The sequence below is a fragment of the Gopherus evgoodei genome, chromosome 1, assembly GCF_007399415.2.
Source record: "Gopherus evgoodei ecotype Sinaloan lineage chromosome 1, rGopEvg1_v1.p, whole genome shotgun sequence".
In the NCBI taxonomy this organism is placed as follows: domain Eukaryota; kingdom Metazoa; phylum Chordata; order Testudines; family Testudinidae; genus Gopherus; species Gopherus evgoodei.
The window spans coordinates 273567238-273592204 of NC_044322.1; the positions used below are offsets into that span (position 1 = coordinate 273567238).

At 45.0% G+C, this 24967-nt stretch overlaps 1 protein-coding gene across 1 annotated transcript; it reads left to right on the forward strand.

The window, feature by feature from the left end:
• The first annotated feature begins 7646 nt into the window (after positions 1-7646).
• LOC115647070 (cytochrome P450 2D14-like) lies at positions 7647-23571 on the forward strand. Its single transcript, XM_030553755.1, has 9 exons — positions 7647-7879; positions 9169-9340; positions 10004-10156; positions 10458-10618; positions 12458-12631; positions 16435-16576; positions 20021-20208; positions 20681-20822; positions 23139-23571. The coding sequence occupies exons 1-9, from the start codon at positions 7667-7669 to the stop codon at positions 23315-23317; spliced, it is 1524 nt and encodes a 507-aa protein (XP_030409615.1). The 5' UTR covers positions 7647-7666; the 3' UTR covers positions 23318-23571.
• The last annotated feature ends 1396 nt before the right edge of the window (positions 23572-24967 follow it).

Genomic DNA, 24967 nt, shown 5'->3' on the forward strand with positions numbered 1-24967 from the left:
AGAGTGATATCGTTCATGGTAACCTGGTTGAAATTAAGGTATTTTATTAAGGGGACAGAGCTGGCCATTCCTACTGGGCTGCTTGCCTGTTGCTTAAAAGAAATCCTTCCTTGCAGGTAGCCAAGCGAGGGTAGGGGAGGGGGGTTAATGGCGCTGAGCTTTTTAGCATTTGGCCAGCAGGAATCTTCCCAGCTACCAGCCACGCGGAGGGGGTGGGTGGGTGGGTGGGAGGAGAAAGGTGGGGTGATTAGCAGTGATCTGCCATTATACCAGCCATGCGGTGGGGGGAGGGGTAAAGCAATTCCAGTGTTAGGGTTAGGTTTTGGCGTCTGCTGCTCCTTGTAAAAGCAGCAGCACAGGGAGAAGCTGTATGCCTTACCATGACTGCATGCAAGCTGAATTGTGATACCTGAACCTGGGTCTGTGTTGATCTGTTACACCACAGCTGCAGGCACTCAATACTAAAAGAATCCAAATGCGACCTTGTAGTGAAATCACATGTGCTATGTAAGGTGAATAGTGTTGTTCACTGTGAAAGAGTATAACCATTGTTCTGTGAAATGTATCTTTTATAATCCTTCTATCACTATTTTCCCCCACTCATGCAGCTGCAAATTTTTCAAGCCTCCCTACTCCATCTTGAAGGCTAGCTCAGATAAGGCGGAGGAAGAAGAGGACATGAGATGAAATGTTCACAGAAATCATGGCAGTAACCCGCAATGAAAGAGTTCATCTGGGGGAGTGGAAGGACGTGGTAGCAAAGTCCAGGAAAGATGCCAGTGAACGTGAGGACAGGAGGGACCAACGTGAGGATAGGAGGGACGAACGTGAGGATAGGAGAGACGCTCGAGATGAGAGGTGGTGGCGGGATGCAACGCTGGAGCTGCTGCGTGATCAAACTGACATCCTCCGATGTCTGGTGGATCTTCAGGAAGAGCAGCGGGGTCACAGAGTGCCGCTCCAGCCCATGTTTAACTACCCTCAGTACTCACCATGTTCCATATCTTCCACACCTAGACGTGTAAGAACGCGTGGGGGAAGGCTTTCTGCACCCGCCCACTCCACCCCCGTGGACAGTCCAACCCAAAGGCTGTCATTACATTGAAATGTCCTTAATGGCCTTTTTCTTCCCTCCTAGCCTCCTCCCAAACCACACGTGGGATACTTTGTTAATTCTCTGCCTCTTTTTATAATTACATGCTTCTTAAACGATAGTAACTTTATTTCCATAAGCAAGCTGTAATCAAAGGGGGAGGGTGGGTTGCTTACAGGAGGAGTCAATAAAGTGGGGGAAGTTCATGAAGGGGAGACAAACACAGCAGTCACACCGTACCCTGGCCCATGATGAATCTCGTTTTCAAGGCTTCTCTGATGCGCACCGCTTCCTGGTGAGCTCTTCTAATCGCCCTGGTGTCTGGCTGCACGTAATCAGCAGCCAGGTGATTTGCCTCAGCCTCCCACCCTGCCATAAAGGTCTCCCCCGTACTTTCACAGAGATTGTGGAGCACACAGCAAGCAGCAATAACAAAGGGGACATTGGTTTGGCTGAGGTCTGAGCGAGTGAGTAATGTTCTCCAGTGGGCTTTTAAATGGCCAAATGCACATTCTACCACCATTCTGTACTTGCTCAGCCTGTAGTTGAACAGCTCCTGACCACTGTCCAGGCTGCCTGTGTATGGCTTCATGAGCCATGGCATCAAGGGGTAGGCTGGGTCCCCCAGGATAACTACAGGCATTTCAACATCCCCAACTGTTATTTTCTGGTCCAGGAAGTAAGTCCCTTGCTGCAGCCGTTTAAACAGAGCAGTGCTTCTGAAGACGCGAGCGTCATGAACCCTTCCTGGCCATCCCAAGTGGATGTTGGTGAAACGTCCCTTGTGATCCACCAGTGCTTGCAGCACCATTGAAAAGTAACCCTTGCGGTTTATGTACTGGGTGCCCTGGTGCTCCAGTGCCAAGATAGGGATATGGGTTCCATCTATCGTCCCCCCACAGTTAGGGAATCCCATTGCAGCAAAGCCATCCACTATGACCTGCACATTTCCCAGAGTCACAACCTTTCGTAGCAGCAGCTTAATGATTGCTTTGGCTACTTGCAACACAGCAGCCCCCACAGTAGATTTTCCCACTCCAAATTGATTCCTGACTGACCGGTAGGTGGCGTTGCAAGCTTCCAGAGGGCTATTGCCACTCGCTTCTCCACTGTGAGGGCTGCTCTCATCCTGGTATTATGGCGTTTCAGGGCAGGGGAAAGCAAGTCACAAAGTTCAAAGAAAGTGCTCTTACGCATGCGAAAGTTCCACAGCCACTGCGAATCGTCCCACACCTGCAAAACTATGCGGTCCCACCAGTCTGTGCTTGTTTCCCGGGCCCAAAAATCGGCATTCAATGGGTAGAACCTCCCCCATTACCATCAGGCGCTCCAAAGCGCGGGGGCTCGCGATTAGGGAGAAATCAGTGTCCAGGTCCTCATCACTCTCGTCTCCGCGCTGCTGTAGCTGCCTCCTCCTCTCCTGCATTTGCAGTTCATGGTTCACCATAGACAGCACGAGAATGTGTGAGGTGTTTACAACATCCACGATCGCGCTACTGAGCTGAGCAGGGTCCATGCTTGCTGTGCTATGGCATTTGCTCAGTTCACCCACTAAAAAAGGCGCGAAATGGCTGTCTGCTGCTTTCAGGAAGGGAGGGGTGAGGCTGCACCCAGAACCACCTGCGACAATGATTTTTGCCCCATCAGGCATTGGGGTAGTAACCTAGAATTCCAAGGGTCAGGGAAGACTGCGGAAACTATGGGATAGCTACGGGATAGCTACCCACAGTGCAACGCTCCGGAAATCGATGGTAGCCTAGGACCATGGATGAACATCGCCGAATTAATGTGCCTAGTGTGGACGCATAAAATGGACTTTATAATATCTGTTTTATAAAACCGGTTTAAGTTAATTCAAAATTATGCTGTAGTGTAGACATACCCTAAGGCTTCTCCCAGAGGCACTACCTTCTGCAACCGCCAAGCTGGGACTCATCTCGATACCCTTGCTGGCATGGCCAGGTTCTGTGCTCAGTCCCCCTGGGCTCAGCCTGCCTGCACTGACCTTCCGCTGGTCCTGCTGCTCTTCCCACCAGCCAGGCACTTGGTCTTCAGCAGCCTTCCCTGGGCTTCAGTCCTGTCTGCAGTGAGCACTCCAAGGAGACCTGCCCTCAATACTGCTGCTCTTCCAGCCAGCAGCTCACTCCATCTTCTCTCCTCATGCTCTAGCCAGCAACTGACTTCTCTGTTCTGCTGCCTGTCTTATATAGGGCCCCTCTGGCCCTAAAATAGCTGCTCCATCAGCCCCTCTGATTGGTTGTTCCTCTGCAGCCACCCTAAGCTGTCTGGAGGACTTCTCGCTGCTCTATTCTGGGGCAGGGTGACGCAGGGTCGCAAGGCCTCCAGCAGGGGGCTTCTGGAACTAGTCCACTCTGTCACACTAGGGCTGTCAATTAATCACAGTTAATGCATGCAGTTAACGCAAAACAAATTGACTAGATTAAAAAAAATAGTTGCAATTAATCTCTGTTTTTATTGGACTGTTAATAATAGAACACCAATTTAAACTAATAAATATTTTGAATGTTTTTCTACATTTTCAAATATATTGATTTCAATTACAATACAAAATACAAAGGGCACAGTGCTCACTTTATATTTCTTTTTTTAGTGCTAATATGTGCACCGTAAAAAAGATAAACAAAAGAAGTAGTATATCTCAATTCACTTCATATACGTCCACTCAGTTCGACTTCTTGTTCAGCCAATTGCTCAGACAATCAAGTTTGTTTACATTTATGGGAGATAATGCTCCCCGCTTCTTATTTACAATGTCACCTGTAAGTGAGAACAAATATTTGCATAGCACTGTTTTAGCTGGTGTTGCACGGTATTTACATAAGAACATAAGAACACAAGAACGGCCATACTGGGTCAGACCAAAGGTCCATCTAGCTCAGTATCCTATCGTCTGACAGTCGCCAATGCCAGATGCCCCAGAAGGAATGAACAGAACAGGTAATCATCAAGTGATCCATTCCCTGTCATTCATTCCCAGCTTCTGAAAAAAGTGCTGGTATGTCAGCTATGCTAAACATTCAGCTGTCCCTTCATGTTTTGACTTGTAGGCTCTAAAGTAGTGGTGCATAACCTGCGGCCCATCAAGCTGATTGTGGGCTGTGAGACATTTTGCAGATGTTGACTATCTGCAGACATGGCCCCCCGCAGCTCCCAGTGGCTGTGGTTTTCCGCTCCTGGCCAATGGGAGCTGCAGGAAACATGACACCATAACCAGAGCTAGCACAGAAGCCAAAACACAAAACTACTCAAGGTTATGGAGAAGGGTTTGCCTTTGGGGACCTTGCTTGCTCGACTTCTCTTGCAATATCACTGAATACAGGCTGAAGAGAATGGAATGGGCTGGACACACAGCAAAAGCACTGCAGTCAGACTTTGGGTGCATAAGACACTTCAAGGTGGAAAGGTTTATTTGTTTATTTTATTTTTTTTGTTGTTTAAAAGCTCAGTTAGCATTCCAAGAACCACTGCTGTGCTTTGCCCATATCAGGCAACTGTAGCTTTCAGCTCAGGTTTTGTTTTATTAAGGTACTAGGGGAATCAGGGATCTAACCATCCCATAAGATTTCTTACTCCCTCCAAAAGCTTTCCCAGCAATTAACCAAGAACAGACAATTTCTCTTTTTTTCTGGAACTTGGGCGCCTTCTGTCCAAGGACTCTTACCTGACCTTGGCAAACATCAGTCTTCTTCACGGTGACCCTGTACTCAGTCATTGTTCAGGCTTTGCCTAGATGGTTCCCACCAGGGTAATCTCCAAAATATGGGCCACAAGTACAAAACTCAGCCAAATTATACCCCTATGGCCCCATATTACCTGAAGTTAATATGTAAATATGGGGCTACCTTGCTCAGTCCACTCCTCCTGGTCTCCAGCAGATGACACCAGAGAGCTGACTCTGTTACCTTCCTTCTTTCATAGGCTTCAGGCCACAGGGCTTACCCTACTGCAGGGGTAGGCAACCTATGGCATGCGTGCCAAAGGTGGCACGCGAGCTGATTTTCAGTGGCACTCACACTGCCTGGGTCCTGGCCACCGGTCCGGGGGAGGGGGAGTGCTCTGCATTTTAATTTAATTTTAAATGAAGCTTCTTAAACATTTAAAGAACCTTATTTACTTTACATACAACAGTAGTTTAGTTATGTAACCCCTCTGCCCCTCTGAGCTGGCAGCAACAAGGGCCGGGTTCAGTATCCAGGGGTTCCGTTTCAATAACACAAAGCCAAACCAGCTCGATCCCCCATCCAGTGACCTGGGAAAATCTTACACATGCTCCTAGGTGCCTCGAAGAGGCAATACTTCCCCTCTCGCAAGCACAGAGTCTCGGTGTAGCAGAAAAGGTTTAATTACATGAGATAAACAACAAGCATTAAATTGGGAAAACACCTCAACTAGAGTTCCTAGACCAAACTGTGAGCAAGGACCTACCCCAGGAAATTGGGCCATGTCCTTTTCCCTGGGCTCTTGAGTCCAGCAACCCCCAAATTATCCACAGTCCCAAAAGTCCCACAATCCCAAAGTCTGTGTCCTGGGTCAGTGCAGCCCCAGAGTTCGAAAGTCTATCTGCAGAGGTTCCCACCCCCTCCCCCAGCCTGCGTAGAAAGGGCCGCCTTATGTGGTCCGGGGCTAACTGCCCTGCCTCTCCATGGGGTTCTGCTTCTGCCTTCTCCATGAACTGCTCCGCTTTACCAGCCACTCCACTCCACTCCGCCAGCTGCCCTACTCCACCAGCTGTCTCATGATCCACTCCAGCTGTCCCGCAAACTGCTTGGCTCTGCTCGCTCCATGGGCCACTCCACCCATCCCACAGCTGCTCCGCTCTGCCAGCTGCTCTGCTCCACCAGCTGTCCCGTGATCTGCTCCACCCATCCCCACAAACTGCTCCACTCCACTCTATCAGCTGCTCTGTTCTGCAGTATAGCTTCAGGCTCCCCCACTAGTTAGCACAGTACTCAGTGCTCTCAGCTTAGTAATTCCAGCTCTTTAGTGATTTCAACTCTTAGTGATTTCAGCTCATAGTAGGGGAACCCCAGTGCTAGTGCACCATTAGCCCAAAGTGAGTTTAGCTCAGTAACCTGTATCTAGATTCTTAAGGGAATAAAAAAATCCAACTCTGATATTCCACAGTGGAGAGAGGAGTGGGTGGAACTGGTGCTTCTGGCTCCATAAGGCACCTACACCACCAGGCACAGATACCTATCCCCAGCCTCTCTCAATTCACTGGGTTTTGGAACCCATGTCCCTTGTCTAGCAAGTGTCACTTAATTTAGGTTGAGTCATTTCTGTCATAAAGCATTCACATTCCTCATTCACATAATCAGGTGGCAACACTTTATTTATCCTGCCCCAATAACAAAGAAATTGGGGATCCCAGAGCTGTCAAAATAGCTATGCCAGGCTGCCTTGGGCTATGCTGGATGTGCCCATGCAAATACCTGAGATTCCACACTTCCTGAAATTCTTTCCACACTCCCCATAATTCACCACCAGATGTCAGGGTAGAGCTCATCCTGACTCTGCTTACAGTTATATATTATAGACTTACAGAAAGAGACCTTCTAAAAATGTTAACATTTATTACTGGCATGCGAAACCTTAAATTAGAGTGAATAAATGAAGACTCAGCACACCACTTCTGAAAGGATGCTGATCCCTGCCCTACAGACTGACTTCTCTGAGGATTTACAAGTCAAATTGTTAATTAGTGTTAAAATCAATTAAAAGTGAGCTTTTAAGAAATACAGCACTTGACTCATCTTTTCTTTGACTGAACAATCCTAATAACAGAGTAAGACAGACAATTCTATGTGGTTAAATCTCCTAGAAAACACATGCATAAAATATTTTGAAGAAATTAGATTGTAATTAAGTTAATTTATTAATGATTGATGTCTAATTGTTATAATTCCAGTCATGGACAACTCAGATCCTTCTTAAGTAGTGTCATTGTGATGGTTAGATACCACAGGGATGAGCAGCCATATATATTTTAAAAAAAACCCAACTAGATAATGATATCAGAGATAACAAAACCAATCAAACCTCTTCCTTTTTAGCTAATTTGCCTGCTATAATTCTATTGCTGAAGTGGAGTGGTGGAGACAGTGGGAAGGTATCAAGAGCCCTCACCAGTACATTTTTTGGCTCCAACTATCATGATATTGGCCTCCAGCTGCAATGACTCCTACAGATTTTGTGTAAAATTATGGCTTGTGTAAAATGGGGACAGGCACACCTTCCTCACCACTCCTACGAGGTCTGGGGAGGAGCTGAAGAGACACAATAACTACACAGCTCGGCACTTTGCTATTTGTAAACTCCTGTGCAGACTTATGGCACTTTGTTATTAGAAGAGAGGGTGTGACTAGAATAGAATAGCTAGAGAAATAGATACAAAAAGAGAGGGAAAGGAAGAGAGGGATGGGAAGAGTGAGAGAGGGAAAGTAGGAGAAAGAAACTGAAAGACAGACTGGGAGAAGGTGAAACTGACAGGGAAAGTGTTGGAGGGGAAAGGGAAAAAAATATTCGGGGACAGAGTGAGGTAGGAGGTACACAATGGAACTGCTCTCCTGGCTTGGGTCCCAGCTCCTATCCTTCTGGAACAGCTTCACAACATTTGGCCTCTCTTTTGCTGTCTTTATCCTGGTTTTCGATCACATGAAGCGCAGAAAGAGATGGAAAAACTACCCCCCGGGTCCTGTCTCCTTCCCTTTCGTTGGGAACTTGCTGCAGGTCAATTTCCAGTGTCCTCGCCTGGCTTTAATTGAGGTAAGTGCCAGAGGGACAGATGCCTTTCACTGACTGGCAGAGAGGGTTGGTGAATAGCACCCATGCCAGATCAGTTTCCAGTTTTTGAGTGGCAGCTGAAGTGCATTTATTATTTACTGCATTGCAGAAAGATTTCAATCTATAAAAGGAGAAAAAGCTAAACAATAAAAGCAAAGCAGAAAAGCATTTTACATTTACATCATGTGAGCTTGTGACATCCCCCTGTCACTGTAATCAGTGTGGGTGGTTGGTTAATTGTTGATCAGTCATACACTATGGAACTGTGTGTACATTGAGATTGTAAATCAGTTTGTTACTATAAAGAAAGCATTGACGCTAGATTACACTACTGTAATGGTTGCGAAAGCAGCAATGTAAGTGCCTTATTCTTCATTTGGGCCCTTAAACTAGGACTTGGACGCATCCTTCCAAGCTGTGTGTGTAAATTGGAGAATTACATCACTTTAGCGATGGTTCCCATACACAGCTGTACAGCAGAGCTGGTGAGAATGTTTTTATTGAACCAGTTTTTAGACAACAAATGCTGGTTTTGATTATTCCCCGGGGTGGCCTTTTGAAGGGAAAATTTGTTCACTTTGGAAAATGTTTGTTTTGGAGTTCTTCATTTTTAATTATTTTTATATTATTTCATAACACATGAGTAGCAGTACTATTCAGAGCACTATTACCACTGAAATGTGATGGATAAAATGTAACTAGACAAATAAAAAAGCTCCATATAACAAAACAGCCTTAGAATCCAAACTTCCAGATTTCAAAATGACATTTTGAAACAAAAACTTTCCAGAACAGAACTTTTTTGGAAATTTCAATGTCTGGGAAATTTGTTTTCATTCTTATTCTAACTGGAAACAAATGTCAAAATATCCCGCTGACTGGAAATTGAGTTTTGACCAGTGCGAATGGATAGCCGAGTATTAGTGCAGTGCGACGGTACTTTGAAACCCAACAATGTTCTTTATGGCCAAAAAGCAGTTGGGAAATTAAGGTGGCAGGGGAGATGGACACCGATTGCCTTCCCGCCCAAATCTGCATGTCATGATATGAGACCGTGGTATTGAGCTAGATCCCTCCTGCCAGGTTTGGGCATATTCCCTCTTGGGTCTACAGCCTTGAAGGTATTAAGCACTCTGCAGTCAAAGCCCCTGTGCTCTCTGCCTTCCACAGACTATGCTGCAGTGTCTCTCATTTTAAGCTACGGCCTTTGTAGCTGTTTTTTCTCTTTAATCCTGTTTTTCTTTTTTCCCCTTTTCTTTTTTACTTGACAGCTCAGTGAGAAGTTTGGAAAGATCTTCTCTTTTCAGGTTGGATGGAAAAATGTGGTCGTGCTGAATGGGTTAGAAGCTGTAAAGGCAGCATTGGTCCAGAGATCAGAAGACTTCGCTGATCGACCATCCTTTTCCTTATTTGACCATATGGGCTATAGAAAAAACTGTGAAGGCAAGTGTCCCTCAAAGTCCAGGGCAAATTTCCCATCTCCTCCATGCACATCAGTTCTTGGGGAGCACAGACAACATGGCTCTGCCTTCAGGATATATTATGGGTCCTGTACATTATGATGGACTGTGGCTGTATATACATACACACATGCACAGTGTGCACATACAGACACCACTGCCCTTTGCAGGATGGACTGATTGCTAATCTGGTTGTTACAGGTGAGTAGGAACTGGTTTACAGTCTGACACTGGGCTTCTCTCCAGCTGCCCCAGGCTGCTGGTGTCACAGCATTGCCTTTCTGAAAAATGGATGTCACCAGCAAGAGACTCAAAGGCCAGCTGGCATTATAAACTTTATTTGAAAACTCATTTCACAGAGAGTCCCTAGAGTCACAAAAAACGGAAGTAACAGGTCTGGCCCATGGAGCAGTGTTGGGAACTGTTGCTCTAGCTCACACAGCTTCCCAAGGGACCCAAGCCCATTTCTCCCCACAAGTATCACCTTCATGAGCCATGTGTACAGTGGCACCGTCAACAGACGGAAATAAATTAACTAAAAAGAGTAAATCAATACAACAAAACCAACCCTTTTTCATTTATTACTGCAGGGGGGATGGGGGAGGACAGGTGGCTATTTGACTAGTATTTCTTTGAAATCCTGCAGGGATAATGATGGCAAAGTATGGCCATGGCTGGAAGGAGCTAAGGAGATTCGCACTCTCCACTTTGAGGAATTTTGGGCTGGGGAAGAAATCCCTGGATCAGAGTGTAACTGAGGAAGCTGGATGTCTATGCTCTGCGTTCAGTTCTAAAGATGGTATGTTTGGGAGATTGGAAACTCTCATCTCTAGTCATAAAGCAGGGAGGGGGGCTCTCAAGAGTAGGGTACATGGAGCTCGAGGGAAGAGCAATTCTAGAGGAGGAGGAGGAAGAGGAGAGGTTTGCATGTGGAGATGATCCAGCCATTGTGGAAGGGATCCAGCTAAATAGCAAAGTGCAGTGTATTTCCCACTTCCTGTGGTGTTAGAGGGTCTCATTGAATACATCCCCATGTAGTAGCAGGCTGCGATCCTGGTGTGCCTCCTAATCTCTTGGGTTGGTTCCTGTATCTTTTTCAGGCCATCCTTTCAAACCACGCTTCCTCATAAACAGTGCTGTCGGCAATGTGATGTGCTCAATCACTTTTGGCGAGCGCTTTGAGTACAACAACGAGAAATTCCAGAGGATGCTACACCTGATAGAGGATGCTTTCAATATAGGAGCTGGAATCCTGTCCCAGGTAACTCACAAGAATCTGATTGTCAGTAAAACCGAAACCTCTTGGTTGCCTGGGTGGGTCCGAGGGGGATGAAGAGCTCACACTCCATATGGTGTTTTAGACAAAGGTGCCATGGTGCTTTTGATGCAGGGATCATGAATCAGTTTGGATAATACAGAAATCTCCTGAAACCCATCAAATACTTTCTGGCTAGGGTTTGCACATGGCTATTTTCCTTGAGTTTCTCTACATTTTCTAGAGGCAGCTAGGTCAGGAAGTGGGACTGCCGAAATGCCCGGAGATAGCCTGGTCTCTTAGGCTTTGTCTACATGAGCAAGTGAAAGACAAAACTTCTGTCATTCAGAGGTGTTAACAAAACACCCCTGCAAAAGACAAAAGTTTTGTCGATGACAAGCGCTAGTGTGAACAGTGCTTTGTCAGCAAAAGCACTCTCCTGCAGACAGCACTAATGCTGCTTTTTGGGGATGGAAGTTTTTTGTCGGCAGGAGATCTCTTTTCCGCCAATAAAGAGTGGCTACGCTGCGCGCCTTTTAGTGCTCGACTATAGCGGCGCAGCCATGTCACTCAAAGTTGCGTAGGGTAGACATAGCCTTAGTATTTCTTGGTGAACAAGAAATGTATACAGGAAATTCTTCTAAGGAAGGATTGTTATTGGGAGATTTCCAGCCCAGTTTTGATGGACTGGGATGATTTAGAGATGTTTCCTAATTTGTAAATGTTTTTCTGAACAGAACATCTAAAACTTAAAAAACCAACAATAACAACAAAGCCAACCAGACTTTAATGGTTTTCAATACAGTAAGAGAACTCTGCGAATATCTTTAGGAAAGGAAGGCATCCAGAACCTCCCACATTCTCCCAGCTAGGAGCACAAATGCCTTCGCTCTATGTGATTTTGCAAGAAGCTGTCAGACTGCATCTTACTACTATCTTCTATATCACACACACATTCTTACAAACATGGGCAGCTCCAGGCACCAGCATGCCAACCATGTACCTGGGGCGGCAAGCTATGGGGGGGGGGCGCTCTGCCGGTCGCCGCGAGGGTGGCAGGCAGGTTGCCTTCAGCAGCATGCCTGCGGAGGGTCTGCTGGTCCCGCAGCTTCGGCGAACCTCCCGCAGGCATGCCGCCGAATCCGCAGGACCAGGGACCTCCCACAGGCAAGCCATCAAAGGCAGCCTGCCTACCCTGCTTGGGGCTGCAAAATACCTAGAGCTGCCCCTGCTTACAAATGAATCGCATTAGTACAACCAGGATCAGGGAATGGCGAGTGAGAGACTTTCCTCTCCTCCAGAAAACCAGGCCTTCAAGGGAACGTCACCCTTACAGGCCCTTGGCCATCACACTCAATAGATACATCAGGAAAAAGAAGTATATGAGTCCAGCCCATAAGGGTCAGTGACATTTATCCTGAGTAAGCACTGCAGCATGAGGGCCAGTATTTGTAACATTTAAAATATCTCCAGAGCCCTGAAACAATAAGAAAAGTCTCAACAGTAATCTTTCCCCAGCCCCCAACCCTTTCACTGTTCTCCTGTTGCCACTGTCATGTTGATAGGAGGCTAGGTAACAGCTCAGTAACAGAATTGAGGAGGGTGTTTACTCCCAGGGGTGGTTAGTCAGACGATTAACTTACATGCAGATAATGTTGGTCACAACACATTGTGTTGCATGGTGGAGGGAACAAAGTAAGGAAGCCCAAAATGTTTACCCAGTGTGAAGTGGGGGATCTGGCCTGTTGGGAACATTCCATCCCAGTTCCATCTCTTCCCCTGCCAAATATCTGAGAACTGCCTTCCTGATCTAATGCTTTTCCTCTCCTGCCTCTTCCATCCTAGATTCTGGACTTGATGCCTTGGTTGTTGTATATTCCTGGGCCTCATCATAACATCCTCCAACCCTATATTGATACCTTTGACATCCTAAGGGAGATTGTGAAGAAGCATAAGGAGACCCGGGATCCAGGCTTTACCAGAGACTTCATTGATGCTTTTCTGGAGGAGATAGAAAAGGTAGGAGGAGACAGACATGGATCCTTGTGGGGTCGTATTTTGCTGTTTGGATATGTGTGCTTGTGAGGGAACAACCCGTCAGTTACGCTGAGACCTGGATCCTGCAGGTCCTTTCACCTGAGTGCATGCAGCAGAGAGCACAAGGCTGTTGCTCTCCAGTGCAAGTAGGGACAGCAAGTGGGCACACACATGCAGAAGCACTAGGTGAGTGGAATTAGATACCGAGATCCCCATACACCTGCCCCCTTACACTCAAGGACACACGGAAAAGAAAAGTTCAGGGTGTCTAAGGAGGCCTTGGTTTAAGTGTAACCTCAGCTCACAGATGTGGTGCTTGGTTATTTAACAATTCACCTTGTCTTCCCTGCCTCTTATCTCTGTTCCAATAGCACTTCACTCTCAGCGGAGTGGTATATGGCATGTATGAGAAAATGCCAATCAAAATGCAGTTCCAGATAGCCATTCTAACTACAGCCCCTAAGATCCAAGACAGGATCAAGGCCCCACTCTGCTAAGTGCTGTACGAATATACGAGTAGGCACCATCCTGGCCCTGCAGACTTTAGAGTATAGTTTGCTTTATTCTGTGCAATCTCTTTCCTATTATTTACTTGCCTATGTGTGGCAAAGCAGCCGTACCAATACTAGTGAAGTTTTACACTCTCATTGGTCCTTGGGGGGTTTTCCTGTCAGCATGCATTCCTTACCCAACTGCAGAGAGAGAGGTGCCGGGAAGGTGAAAGTGAAGTTGTGATGCCTGGTGAGATGAGCAAGTCCAACAGAGGCACTGTTGCTAAGTAAACACCAATGACACTATGAAAAGGGACAAAAAATCCACATCACTAATTATAGGACGTGTACTGATATTGAGGAGTTGCCAGTAGCCTTCTCTTGGCCAGGTCTCATGGCTTATAAACTCATTCTTATTTTCTTTGACTTCTCTGTTGCTTTCATTGAATGACATATTTGTCTGTAACCATGCCTCAGTTGGCCACAATTGAGAATGCCAAACTCAGAACAAACTGCTGAGAACCAGGGCAAACACAACCCAAAACTGGTGGTTATTCTTCCATGAGATATACCAAACCAGCAACAAAAGTAAACTCCTGTTTCACCACCCTGGCTAACAAGAAGTCATAAAAGCAGCTTCCTTGGGCATTCCAGTTCTTATATCACCACCAAAACACTGGATTTAAAGGTGAGTGATTCTTTATAACCAGTCTCATTAATTAAAAGGTTCTTCTGATCCCAAAGGACCAGCCACACACCTAGGTTAATATATAACTCAGATTTTACCCAAAAATCATGCTGATGTCAGTCCTTTAGTATCTAAAATCTAAAGGTTTATTTATAAAAAGAAAGAAAGGGAGAGTTAAAATTGGTTAAAGGAATCAAATACATATAATAATTGCAAAGTTATTGGTTCAGGCTTGTAGCAATGATGGAATAAACTGCTGGCTTAAGTCAAGTGTTTGGCTGCTTCCAAATTATTGGAAGATCCTCAGTCCATTGGTTAGAATGCTCCCATTAGTATAGTCCATATTTCTGAGGTTTGGGCAGGAAAGAGGCTGGAGGAGGATAGAGGCTGGAGCCAGATAGAAGCAAAATGTAGGCGTTTCCAGGCCTTTTATCTCTTCTGCCATGTGGAGGGAATTCCATTGCTCTTACTGTGGAGAATTGCAGCAACAAGATGGAGTTTGGAGTCACATGGGCAAGTCACAGCAGGAAATTCCATTAAGTGTAGATGGATGTCTGCCATGATCCACTGTCAGTTAAATGTTCTTTCAACGGGCCACTCCATTTGAATAGTCCCTCCAAGATGTGCCTACCTTGTGGGCGGTACCGCAAGAGCACACATTTGAAATCCAGGTATAGCGCCAATACTTATAACTTCAAATACAAAAATGATACATGCATACAGATAGCATAATCATAACCAGCAAACCATAACTTTTTCATAGACACCTCATTTGACAACCTTTTTACGAGTTTTGCTGCAAATATAAAACAGTGGTTGCAACAATGATCTATATGGTCATATTTTAATCAGATAACCTCACATTGTCCTCCTTTGGTTTCTGTGGTACTGTTTTTTCTTGGTTCTCCTCCTATTGGTTTCTCCCCAACTATTCCTTCAGCATTCCCTGTCGTGGATTCTCCTCCGCTTTTCCACTGTCTGTGGAAGTCATAAAGCCTCTGTCCTTGCCCACTCCCTCTACACTGTAACTCTGAGGAACTTCATCTGCTTTCATAGTTGGAACTTTCATCTCGAGGCTGATAATCAGCAACCTACCTCAGCTCTCCTGACCCATCTCTTGCTAAGGAGACCTGTATTTCAGTCCTTCTGACATTTCTTCCTAGGTGTCTTGCCCGCAACATAAGTTTAATATAGCTAAAAATGAGATTCTTACTTTTTCCCCAAACCCCTCTTCCTGCTCATCCAGGATCATAAAGCGAGGGTTATCTATGAACCCTTCCTCTCCTTCTCCTTGTGCACACATCCAATTTCAAATCTAGCTGCTTCTTCCTCCACTCTACTGGTTCCTTCTTGTTTATCATATCACATTTAAATCTCTTGTCTTTGCCTTGAAAGTCTTACACAACCCACATTATATCTTGGACATAGTCTCTTAATGTCTCACCCCCATAACCCGTGGTCTTTCAATGATTGCTGTCTCAATGTCTCAATGGGGGGGGAGGGATAGCTCAGTGGTTTGAGCATTGGCCTGCTAAATCCAGGCTGAGAGTTCAATCCTTAAGGGGACCATTTGGGGATTGGTCCTGCTTTGAGTAGGGGGTTGGACTAGATGATCTCCTGAGGTCCCTTCCAACCCAAATAATCTAAAAAAAAAAAATCTAATGCAGTGCTCATATAATTCCCCCACAATTTTCTTTGTGTCTTCTTTCACGCCACCTCATACCATTGAAACACCTTCCAAATTCTGGTCCACTAAGCCATTGCCTTCTCTTCATCCAAATCCCTTCTAAAGATCCACTGTTTTCTTCTTGCCCACAAGACGTAAGTCCATGATTTTAAGCTATTAAAAATATCCTTATTATAATTTCCTTTGGACTTCCCATGACATCCTGTCTATTCTGTATCTCTTGCTTAGATTGTAAAACCTTAAAAGGAATGGATCTGTCTTTATTTCATCTTGTCCAGTGCCAAGCACTTTGACAGCACTTACCTTCAAATAATACCTGGAAATTGAATTAACCTAGAACAACTGATCCTTAAATAGGAATTGTTACTGTATCTAAAACCATGTATCTGGGATTCTTACTTCACTGAAATGGCCCCATAATACAGTCTTTTTAAACCTTATTTTGTGCTTCTGTGAAATCTAGCATTCTGAGCCTTGAAAGTAATGCAAAAATATTTCAAATTTCATTCTCGTACTTCAGGAAGCCTTAATGACTCTACCTTTGATCAATGCATGAATTTCCAGTTTGTTTAGCTCTTCTCAGTCAAGGAAGAATCTTGAAACTCATTCATATTTTGAATTCTAATCCCTACTATGAAGATTTGCAATATTGTGGGCCCGTTTCCCCACTGCCCTATACCTTGTATAAACATGAGCACCAGTTCAAAGGGAGTGTAAAATACTACCATTCTGGTTGGGCATCATCCGCCACTCTGCACGGGTGTCAATGATTACACCAGGTATGGGGCAACAGGGACTCAGACCCCTACGTCTGGAAAATGTGTTATACATCCAAATGTATGCTTCTAGGTAGTAAAGTGAATTAAAGAAAAAACAACAAACCCAAGTTATATGACAAGCCTATTTTTATTTCCTTCAGGCTAAAATGGACCCAGAGAGCACTTTCAATGAGGACAACCTGATCTTTACAGTTTTTGACCTGTTTGGTGCTGCCACTGAAACAACCACTGTAACCCTGTGCTGGGCACTGCTGTACATGCTTCGCTATCCTGATGTCCAAAGTAAGTGATGCAGTTTGGGAGGGCTTATAGATGCTTTTGTCTTTCAGATGCGACATCCTGGAGTACAGTCAGTAGCATTTACTATTGGACTGAACTACAGTAATGAGGCGGGGATAATTCCACACAATCATCATGGAGCATTATGTGCTGAGGGGGAAAGCAAAAACTCATGAAGAGAGGGAAAGCCCCTGTTAAAGGTCTCAGTATGTGCATGGAAACCCACTGCTACTGTAAAGTGCACCTTGTGTCTCCAACAGCTCCTTGCTAAGCTTTCTCTCTCTGGCCACAAATGCTCTAGTCAAGATTTCGGTAAATGACTAGTGATTTTGGGCAGCTCAGCTTTTGGGTGTTCAACTTGAGATACCTTAAAAGGGCCTGATTTTCAGAAGGTGGCTACTCAGCACTTTCTGAAAATGAGGCCTGTTGTTAAAATGGGCACCTACATATTATGTCACCCACAAGCACTAGTCACTCTGGAAAATCTTGGCCCCTTTCACTTCCACCCTTGATCAACATTTGCTTCCATTACATAGCCAGACTTTGCTCACGAGTCCCCATGCCCAGAGCTTTCTTATCAGGTGACTTACAACAAGCCTGGATGTAACTTCAGGGCTATATAATAAGAAGCCTTTTCTCAACTCTTTACACAATTTCTTCTTGAAGCAACTATTTCTCCAACACATAAATAGAGAGTCTGCACTCAGCTTAGTCCTAATACTCCTAGGACTTCATTCAAGAAGTAAGTATAGTTCAGACACTAAGTGTCACAACCATACAAATAAGTTCAACTGCTGAAGGGAAGGAATCAAACCAAAAACTAGCACTTTCCAAGGGGGATTTTAAAAGTGAATAAGGCAGTCAAAAAGGCACTACAGTCAGAAGTGAGGATAGGGTAGGGTTGCTTAAGTAGCATCCTTGTTGTTCAAGCCAAAGAGGTATCCGTAAAAACTAAAATGGAAATCCAGCCCAAGTGATGCCAGGAGAAAGAAGATAAAGAGGTAAACTATAACATAGAAATTAGAAGAGGCAAGAGGAAATGTAAAGAACTTATATCCAAAGACATGAAAAAAAACACATTATTTCAGTATATCAAGCAGGATGTCTGGGAGAATTGGATGGCCAACAGAACTACCAGGGAAGAAAGGGAACAATCAAGGAGGATAAGGACATTAACAGGAAGCCAAATGGTTTCTTTGTATCAGTCCTCACTACAACAGAGAACCTTTGGGGAGATGTCTACCTCTGCTATACATTTTCAGGTAGTGATCACAAGGCATAGTCAGAGATAGAATTAACAAAAGAAAAGATCCTGGAATAAATGGATACATTTAAGTGCCACCAAGACCAGCTGGCTTACCTCCAAGAGATTCCAAGGACTTTAAGCACGAAGTGACTGAGCTGCTAAGAGAATTGTGCTATCTTTCAAATGACCAAATACCATACTGAGGGAGAAAACGTTGTAAGGGTAGTTTAAAAAGCCTCTAGGGCTGGTCTGGGGAAATGCAGACCAGTGAACCTTCCTTCAGTACAGACAAATTGGTTGAAACAATAAATAGAGGTAACCATGAAACACCTTGATTAACTGACATATCTGTACAACTTCTCATAGGTGCAACAACTGGAAAACAAAATGGATGGGGACCAGGTGGGAGAATTTTGTTGAACATAAAGGAGACACAATGATGGAAGAGGGGCTAGTCGGGAGCTAGTGCTGGCCCAAGGGAAATTTTTTGTCCCCTCCTGCACAGCACATTTTAGCACATTTCTTAACAACAAAACCTTTACACAGTATCCTTGGTCTCCCTCGCATTTGTTCTTTCCCCTTTTCCATTTCCTTCACATCATCATCTCCTCACTGCAGACATTTTGCTCTATGTTTTCAGTCTATTATCCCCTTAGCAGTATTTTTCAACGTTGTGTCCTAATTGTTACCTCTCTTTCTTTCTCTTCTCCATTCCATCTGCCTTCCTCTTCTTTCCTAAGTTGTGCTCCCTTCCACCTTCCCCAAGGTTGTCAGTCTCACGTTCTCCTGCAGCCCGCACCAAACCCTTCATGTTGTCCTTCCTCACACACGGGCACTTTACAATCCCTCTCGTCCCCCCTGGCCTCTTTCTCACACACCCTCTGGGCTCTCACAAAGATCACTCTCTGGCTCAGCTGCCTTCTGCCTCCAACCCCTCCCACCCTACACCAGCAATCAAACCGAACTGAGTCCCACACACCCCCTCAGATCCCACTCATGCAGGCCGGCTCTTGTCCTAATGGCTCCATTCACACACATACCTCCCTGCAGGCTGCCCTATTTCACTCCACAGACACCTGCCTGCGACCTAGGGAGTCCTGTCTACACAGTGGGTTAGCTCGGTATAACTGGTTGCTCAGGGGTGTGCGACGTTGTTATACTGATATAGGTCTGTAGTCTAGACCTGGCCTTGGTGTTACAGAGCCTCCTGCCAAAATAAGACCCCATCCCTCCACATACACTCCTCAGCCACCCCTCTGCTGGGGAGAGCTCTTTCTGACCCCCTTTGTGCAGCCTCCTCTCTGCTCTCATGGTCCTCTCCCTCCTTCACTGCCTCCCACAGAAAGGTCAGCCTCCTTCCTCAAGCTCACACCCACCCATTCCCTACTCTCTGCTCGCTTGTTCTCCTTCCTCCCACCCCCACCACCCTGGCTGTTTTCCCTGCTTCCTTCCCCAATCATGTCCCTTCCTCCCCTCCCTGCCCCCACCTCCTACTGGGGCTTCTGAAATTCCGAGGCTTCGTACTGCGGATTTTTCACACCTGTGAGCGACGTAGTTATGCTGACTTGATTTCCTAGTCTACAGGCCTAAGTAGTGCTGCAGTTTCTGTGCTTCTGCCTTCCCCTGTAGGCTTGGCTGGCTGCAGCACAGCAGTTTGTAATATTTACACTGGTACAGCCCTGAATACTGGGGTGGTGACGAGAGAGGCTAAAAATGGTTATGTGCAGGGGGGTGTTAAGAGGAGGTGGGCAGCAGCAGGAGGGCACATCTTAAGGGAAAGGTGGCAAGCTTTTGCATTTTTAAGTCCATGACCAGAGGGCACAGTGTTGGGGAGGACAACATCGTGGAGAGAGGGTATCCCGCCTGCACTCCCCACAGTGGTTGTCCCTGTGTCTGTTATGGAAATTGTGCCTCTGCAATCTACTAGAATTCTTCACGTGTCAAAAAAATAATAGCCAGGGTAAGTGTCTAATATGGACATAACTCATGGAAACTTATTTACATTGAATATGTGTTCCCTGTTTCTTGGATGGGAATACCTACTAGTGCCAAATATAAAGGGTTGATAGAGGGTCTCTTTAGAAGAGAAGTTTATGGGAATGTTTCAGCTGATTTCAGTGGTAACTGGATCAGACCCATAATAGCCTATTACATCTACTCTGTTATACTCCCTGCTATATAAAGTGTTTCTATATTTCCAGGAAGAGTCCATGAGGAAATTGATAAGGTGATTGGCAGGGACAGGTCACCCAAAATAGAGGACCAAGTGAACTTGCCTTACACCAATGCTGTGATCTATGAAACTCAGCGTTATTGTGATGTTGTTTTCGCTGGAGTGCCTCACACGACCTACCGGGACACCCAAGTTCAAGACTTTTTCATCCCTAAGGTATAGCAATTGTGACCTCTGGAAAATTAATGCAGCCCAGATGCAGATTGCTAAGGGATATTGCTAGGATACTTGGTTACTTAGTCCCCGGCTGGCTATGTAGCGTGCTAGTCTAAAGGACTTGAATCTCACCAAGAGCTGTATTTCTACCAGTAGATCCAGCTGTATAGATTCAACTGAATCTCATTATGCAGAATTCATTTGCTTGAAAGTTTAGGGAGATCTGGAGTGGGAGGAAATTTTGTCCTGATAATATCATTGGAAATCTCATTTACATATACAAACCTTGATAGGCCTTTTCCAACGGAAAGTTGTGCCATTATCTGATTAACTGGGCAACAGAGGACTGCCTGGCTTTTCTCTCCCTATAGATAATAGTAAGAGGAAGCATAGGTAAAGTTGACAATGGGTTTATATTCTCTTTAAATAACCTGTTTGTTTTTGTTTTGGGGATGTTAATGGGAATGTTTAGGGCACCATCATCATCGCAGTTTTGTCCTCGGTGCTGAAGGATGAAACAGTTTGGGAGAAACCCCACGAGTTCTACCCGGAGCACTTCCTGGATGCAGATGAGCAGTTTGTGAAGCGAGAGGCCTTCCTACCTTTCTCGGCAGGTAAATCCAAGGGGAGGAGCTACTGAGAGAGGCTGTCCCTGGGAAAAGGAATCACAGATGTCTTTATCTTTAAAATGAATAAAGAGCATCAATTCTCATGCTGCAGGGCCAAATATTAACTGCTCATTATGGGGCTTCTTGGACCTACATCAAAAATTCTCTGGTACTGGTCACGGTCAGGGAGAGGATGCTGGACTAGATGGACCACAGGTCTGTTCCCGTAAGGCAATACGTTCATTCCTGTCTTTCAGAAGTTAGGTGTTTGCAGATGTCAATGATATATGGCAGATATAGGGAAATGAGGAAGATCCTTTGATTCAATTCATTGTTCGTGGGGTGGGAGTCCTGCTCCCAGTGACATAGAATCATAAACATGCAGTGCTGGAATGGACCTCGAGAAGCCATCAAGTCCAGCCCCCTGCGCTGAGGCAGGACCAAGTACCCTACATGTGTTTGTGCAACTTGTTTTTAAACACTTCCAATGATGGTGACCTGGGGCGCCGGGGGTGGGGGAAATGGTCCCACTTTTTACCAGATGTAAGGACAAGCAATGGGTGGGGTGGAGAGGAGCAAGAGGGGGAGGGGCCTCAGGGGAATGGGTGGTGCAAGGGCAGGAGCTTGGGGAGAAGGGACGGCACAGGGGTGGGGCTCCATGGGGAAAGGGCAGCATGGGGGCCAGTGTCTCAGGGGGAAGGGCTGTGCAGAGGCAGGGTCACAGTTCGGGCACTGGTGGTCCCCACACATTTAAGGCTCTTCTGCCGCTCCTGATAGGGACTCCTTGACCTCCCTTGGAATCCTACTGCAGAGCTTAACTACCCTAGAGCAAGAAAGGTTTTCCTAATATCTAACCTAAATCTCCCTTGCTGTAGATTAAGGCCATTACTGCTTGTCCTACCTTCTCTGGACATGGAGAACCATTGGGCACGGTCCTTTTAATAATAGACCTTAACAGATTTGAAGACTGTTATCAGGTTGGCACTTGGTCTTCTTTTCTCAAGACTATACAAGCCCAGATTTTTCAACTTTTCCTCACAGGTCAGGTTTTCTAAACTTTTGATCATTTTTGTTGCTCTCCTCTGGACTCTTTCCAATTTGTCCACGTCTTTCCTGAATTGTGGTGGCCAGAACTGGACACATCACTTCAGCTGAGGCCTCACCAGTGCTGAGTAGAGTGGGACAATTACCTCCTGTGTCTGACATACAACTCTCCTGTTAATACACCCCAGAATCATATTAGCCTCTTTTGCAGCTACATCATATTTATGACTCATACTCAGTTTGTGAGCCACTGTAACCCATAGACCAAACTTACTGACTCCTCTGAGCCACATACAACAATCTTCAGAAGTTTCAACCCCACTCCTGCTGATGCCCTGTGCCCCAGCCGACACACACAGCAGGGAGAAGCCCCAAGAGCCCCCTTCTCACTGCCCCAGAACCCCACTGCAAGGAAGAGGTTCTGAGCTCCCCACTGCAGTCTGGCAGGTGGAGAATGCGAGGGAGGTATGAGGGTCTCAGCGAGTTGCACTTTAACTGTAAAAGAGCCACATGTGTCTCACGAGCCACAGTTTGGCCACCCTTGTCATAGATCTGTTTCAGCAATACTACCACCTAGACAGTTATTCCCCATTTTGAAGTTGTGCATTTGATTTTTCCTTCCTAAGTGAAGTACTTTGCACTTGTCTTTATTGAATGTAATCTTGCTCAATTCAGCTCAATTCTCCAAATTGTGAAGATCATTTTGAATTTTAAACTTGCCCTTCAATGTGCTTGCAACCCTTCCCAGCTTGGTGTCGTCCGCAGATTTTACAAGCATACTCTCTACTCTATTATTCAAGTCATTAAGGAAAATATTGAATAGACCAGACCCAGAACTGACTGCTGCAGGACACCACTAGATATGCCCTCCCAGCATGACAGCAAACCATTGATAACTACTGTTTGAGTTTGGTCTTTCAACCAGTTGTGCACCCGCTTTATAGTAAATTAATCGAGACCACATTTCTCTAGTTTGCTTATAAGAATGTCACATGGAACTGTGTCAAAAGCCTTACTAAAATCAAGATCTATCACATCTATTGCTTCCTCTCTATCCAGTAGGCCAGTAATCCTATCAAAAAAGGAAATTAAGTTGGTTTGCCATGATTAGTTCTAGACAAATCCATGCTGACTATTCCTTATAAAGCTATTATCCTCCAGGTGCTTACAAATTTATGGTTTATCTAGTTGCTCTAGTATCTTTTCAGGTATCAAATATATTTATCATTTTGTTTTTGGGGTCTACCTCTTTCTCCTTCCTCACTCTCTCTTTTACAGGTCGTCGCATGTGTCTAGGGGAGCAGCTGGCCAGGAAGGAGCTCTTTCTCTTCTTCACAACCCTCCTGCAGCATTTCACTTTCCATATCCCTGAGAATCAGCCCAGGCCACAGGAAGACGGGCATTATGTCCTCATACATTCCCCAGACTCCTATGAGCTGTGTGCCATCCCCAGATAATGTGTCCCAGGCATGAGCTGACGGATCTGTGTTGATCTGAGCTAAAGCTTCCACAGAAGAACAATATAGGAAGCACTTTTTTTTTAGATTGAAATAACTTTATCTAAGTGTTTTGACGTTTGTAAAGAAATTATGGCAGAGACCCAACAACACGTGAACTGTGGATTCAAGATGCCAACCAGACCAATCGATGATTGAAATATTTGCTGTATTACGTAAGAAACAAGTCCACCATAACCAAAGATATAGTGATAACTGGGAAAATGGAACACACAGGAAACCATATTGGAAAAATCATGGAACCAACAATATGTTGGAAGCCTCAGTTCTGCCTCTTTTCTTTTCAGCTGTGTAGCTTCCACCCACCTTTTTTCTCTTACCTTTTTGTGTCTTCTTAGGTTATGAATACTTAAGGGCAGGGAGCTCTCTTCTCACACATTTGCAAAGCTCCTGGCCCATTTTAGTGCCACATAAATAAGAACACATTATAATAGTTTTAGAACTGATGCTAGCAATCAAATTAGATTTCAGGATAAGGTGTGGAACTAAACCTCTATCATGTCACTATGTGCTGATCATTTTAAGATGCAACAGCAAATCTTACAGCACTCCCATTGAAAGTCCTATAGTCTATAAAATGGGAACCACTAAACGGAGCCATGCTGCCAATGTAACTCAACAGCCATTATTTATAACATATCTGTTGGGGTTGCTATAGAGTCCCGGGGCAAATATAATCCCCGTTTGTAAGGTTGCTGACTTCTCAGAAGTTAAACCACAGTTCAATTTGAGCCAGCGTTTTTTGGGACCCTTTAGTGAGAATAAAAGAATTTGGTCTTGGGCTGTCCTGCAGAAATCATTGGTCAAATTCAGCCCTGAGGGAAGCAGGGACAATGCCACTGGTTTAAATGGCATTGCACCTGCGTATTCCATGCCTGACTTTGGCCCTCTGTGTCTGTCCTTTACTTGGATTAAACAATAAACATCCAGCAACAAAACCCATCAATGCGAGGTTCACTACTGCAGCTCAGGAACAAAACATCACTAATCCCATGTATTGTTGAATAAAGCATGTGGTAGCCTGACCAGGCATCAACTTACTACTATGGAACATGGCCGATACTTTGCTATTTGGATTGCTGAATCTGATACGCAGACAGGTGAATCATCTAATTTATTGTCCTTTGTACCATATGTATTTCCTGTCTAAATCTTAGTTATTTAATCCCTGTTTATTGCATTATTCTTTCTACTTGTGTGATGGTCTAACTGTAGTTTATTTAAAGCCAACCTTTCCCTTGCATTTTCTTTTTTTCTGTGACTCAAAAATACAAACTATCAATATATTAAAAAACTAGACAGCACTCCCTATTGGCTCTGCATCATTCATAAAACGCAGAGAAACCGGAACCAATATCCCCTTCCTCCTTCTCAGTTCCTCACTGTCATTTTGAGGAGGGCTCTTCTGTTCCCTCAAGAAGAGTAGCTAACATTGGATACATGAATAGCAGCCTACGACGTTGTCTGCCTAGGAAAGTTTTACCAGTTATACTGGTATAATGATACTGGTATGTAGACTTGTGCAAATAACTGACTTTTCCAATTCTGTGGCCAAATCAAAAAATAAAATAAAATATTTGTTTCAAGTTG

Excerpts from the sequence above, each read along its gene's own strand:
- LOC115647070 (XM_030553755.1), top strand. The coding sequence starts at position 7,667 with ATGGAACTGCTCTCCTGGCTTGGGTCCCAGCTCCTATCCTTCTGGAAC. Across the intron at positions 7,880-9,168 it reads CTCGCCTGGCTTTAATTGAG|CTCAGTGAGAAGTTTGGAAA; the intron begins GTAAGTGCCAGA and ends TTTACTTGACAG. Across the intron at positions 10,619-12,457 it reads GAGCTGGAATCCTGTCCCAG|ATTCTGGACTTGATGCCTTG; the intron begins GTAACTCACAAG and ends CTTCCATCCTAG.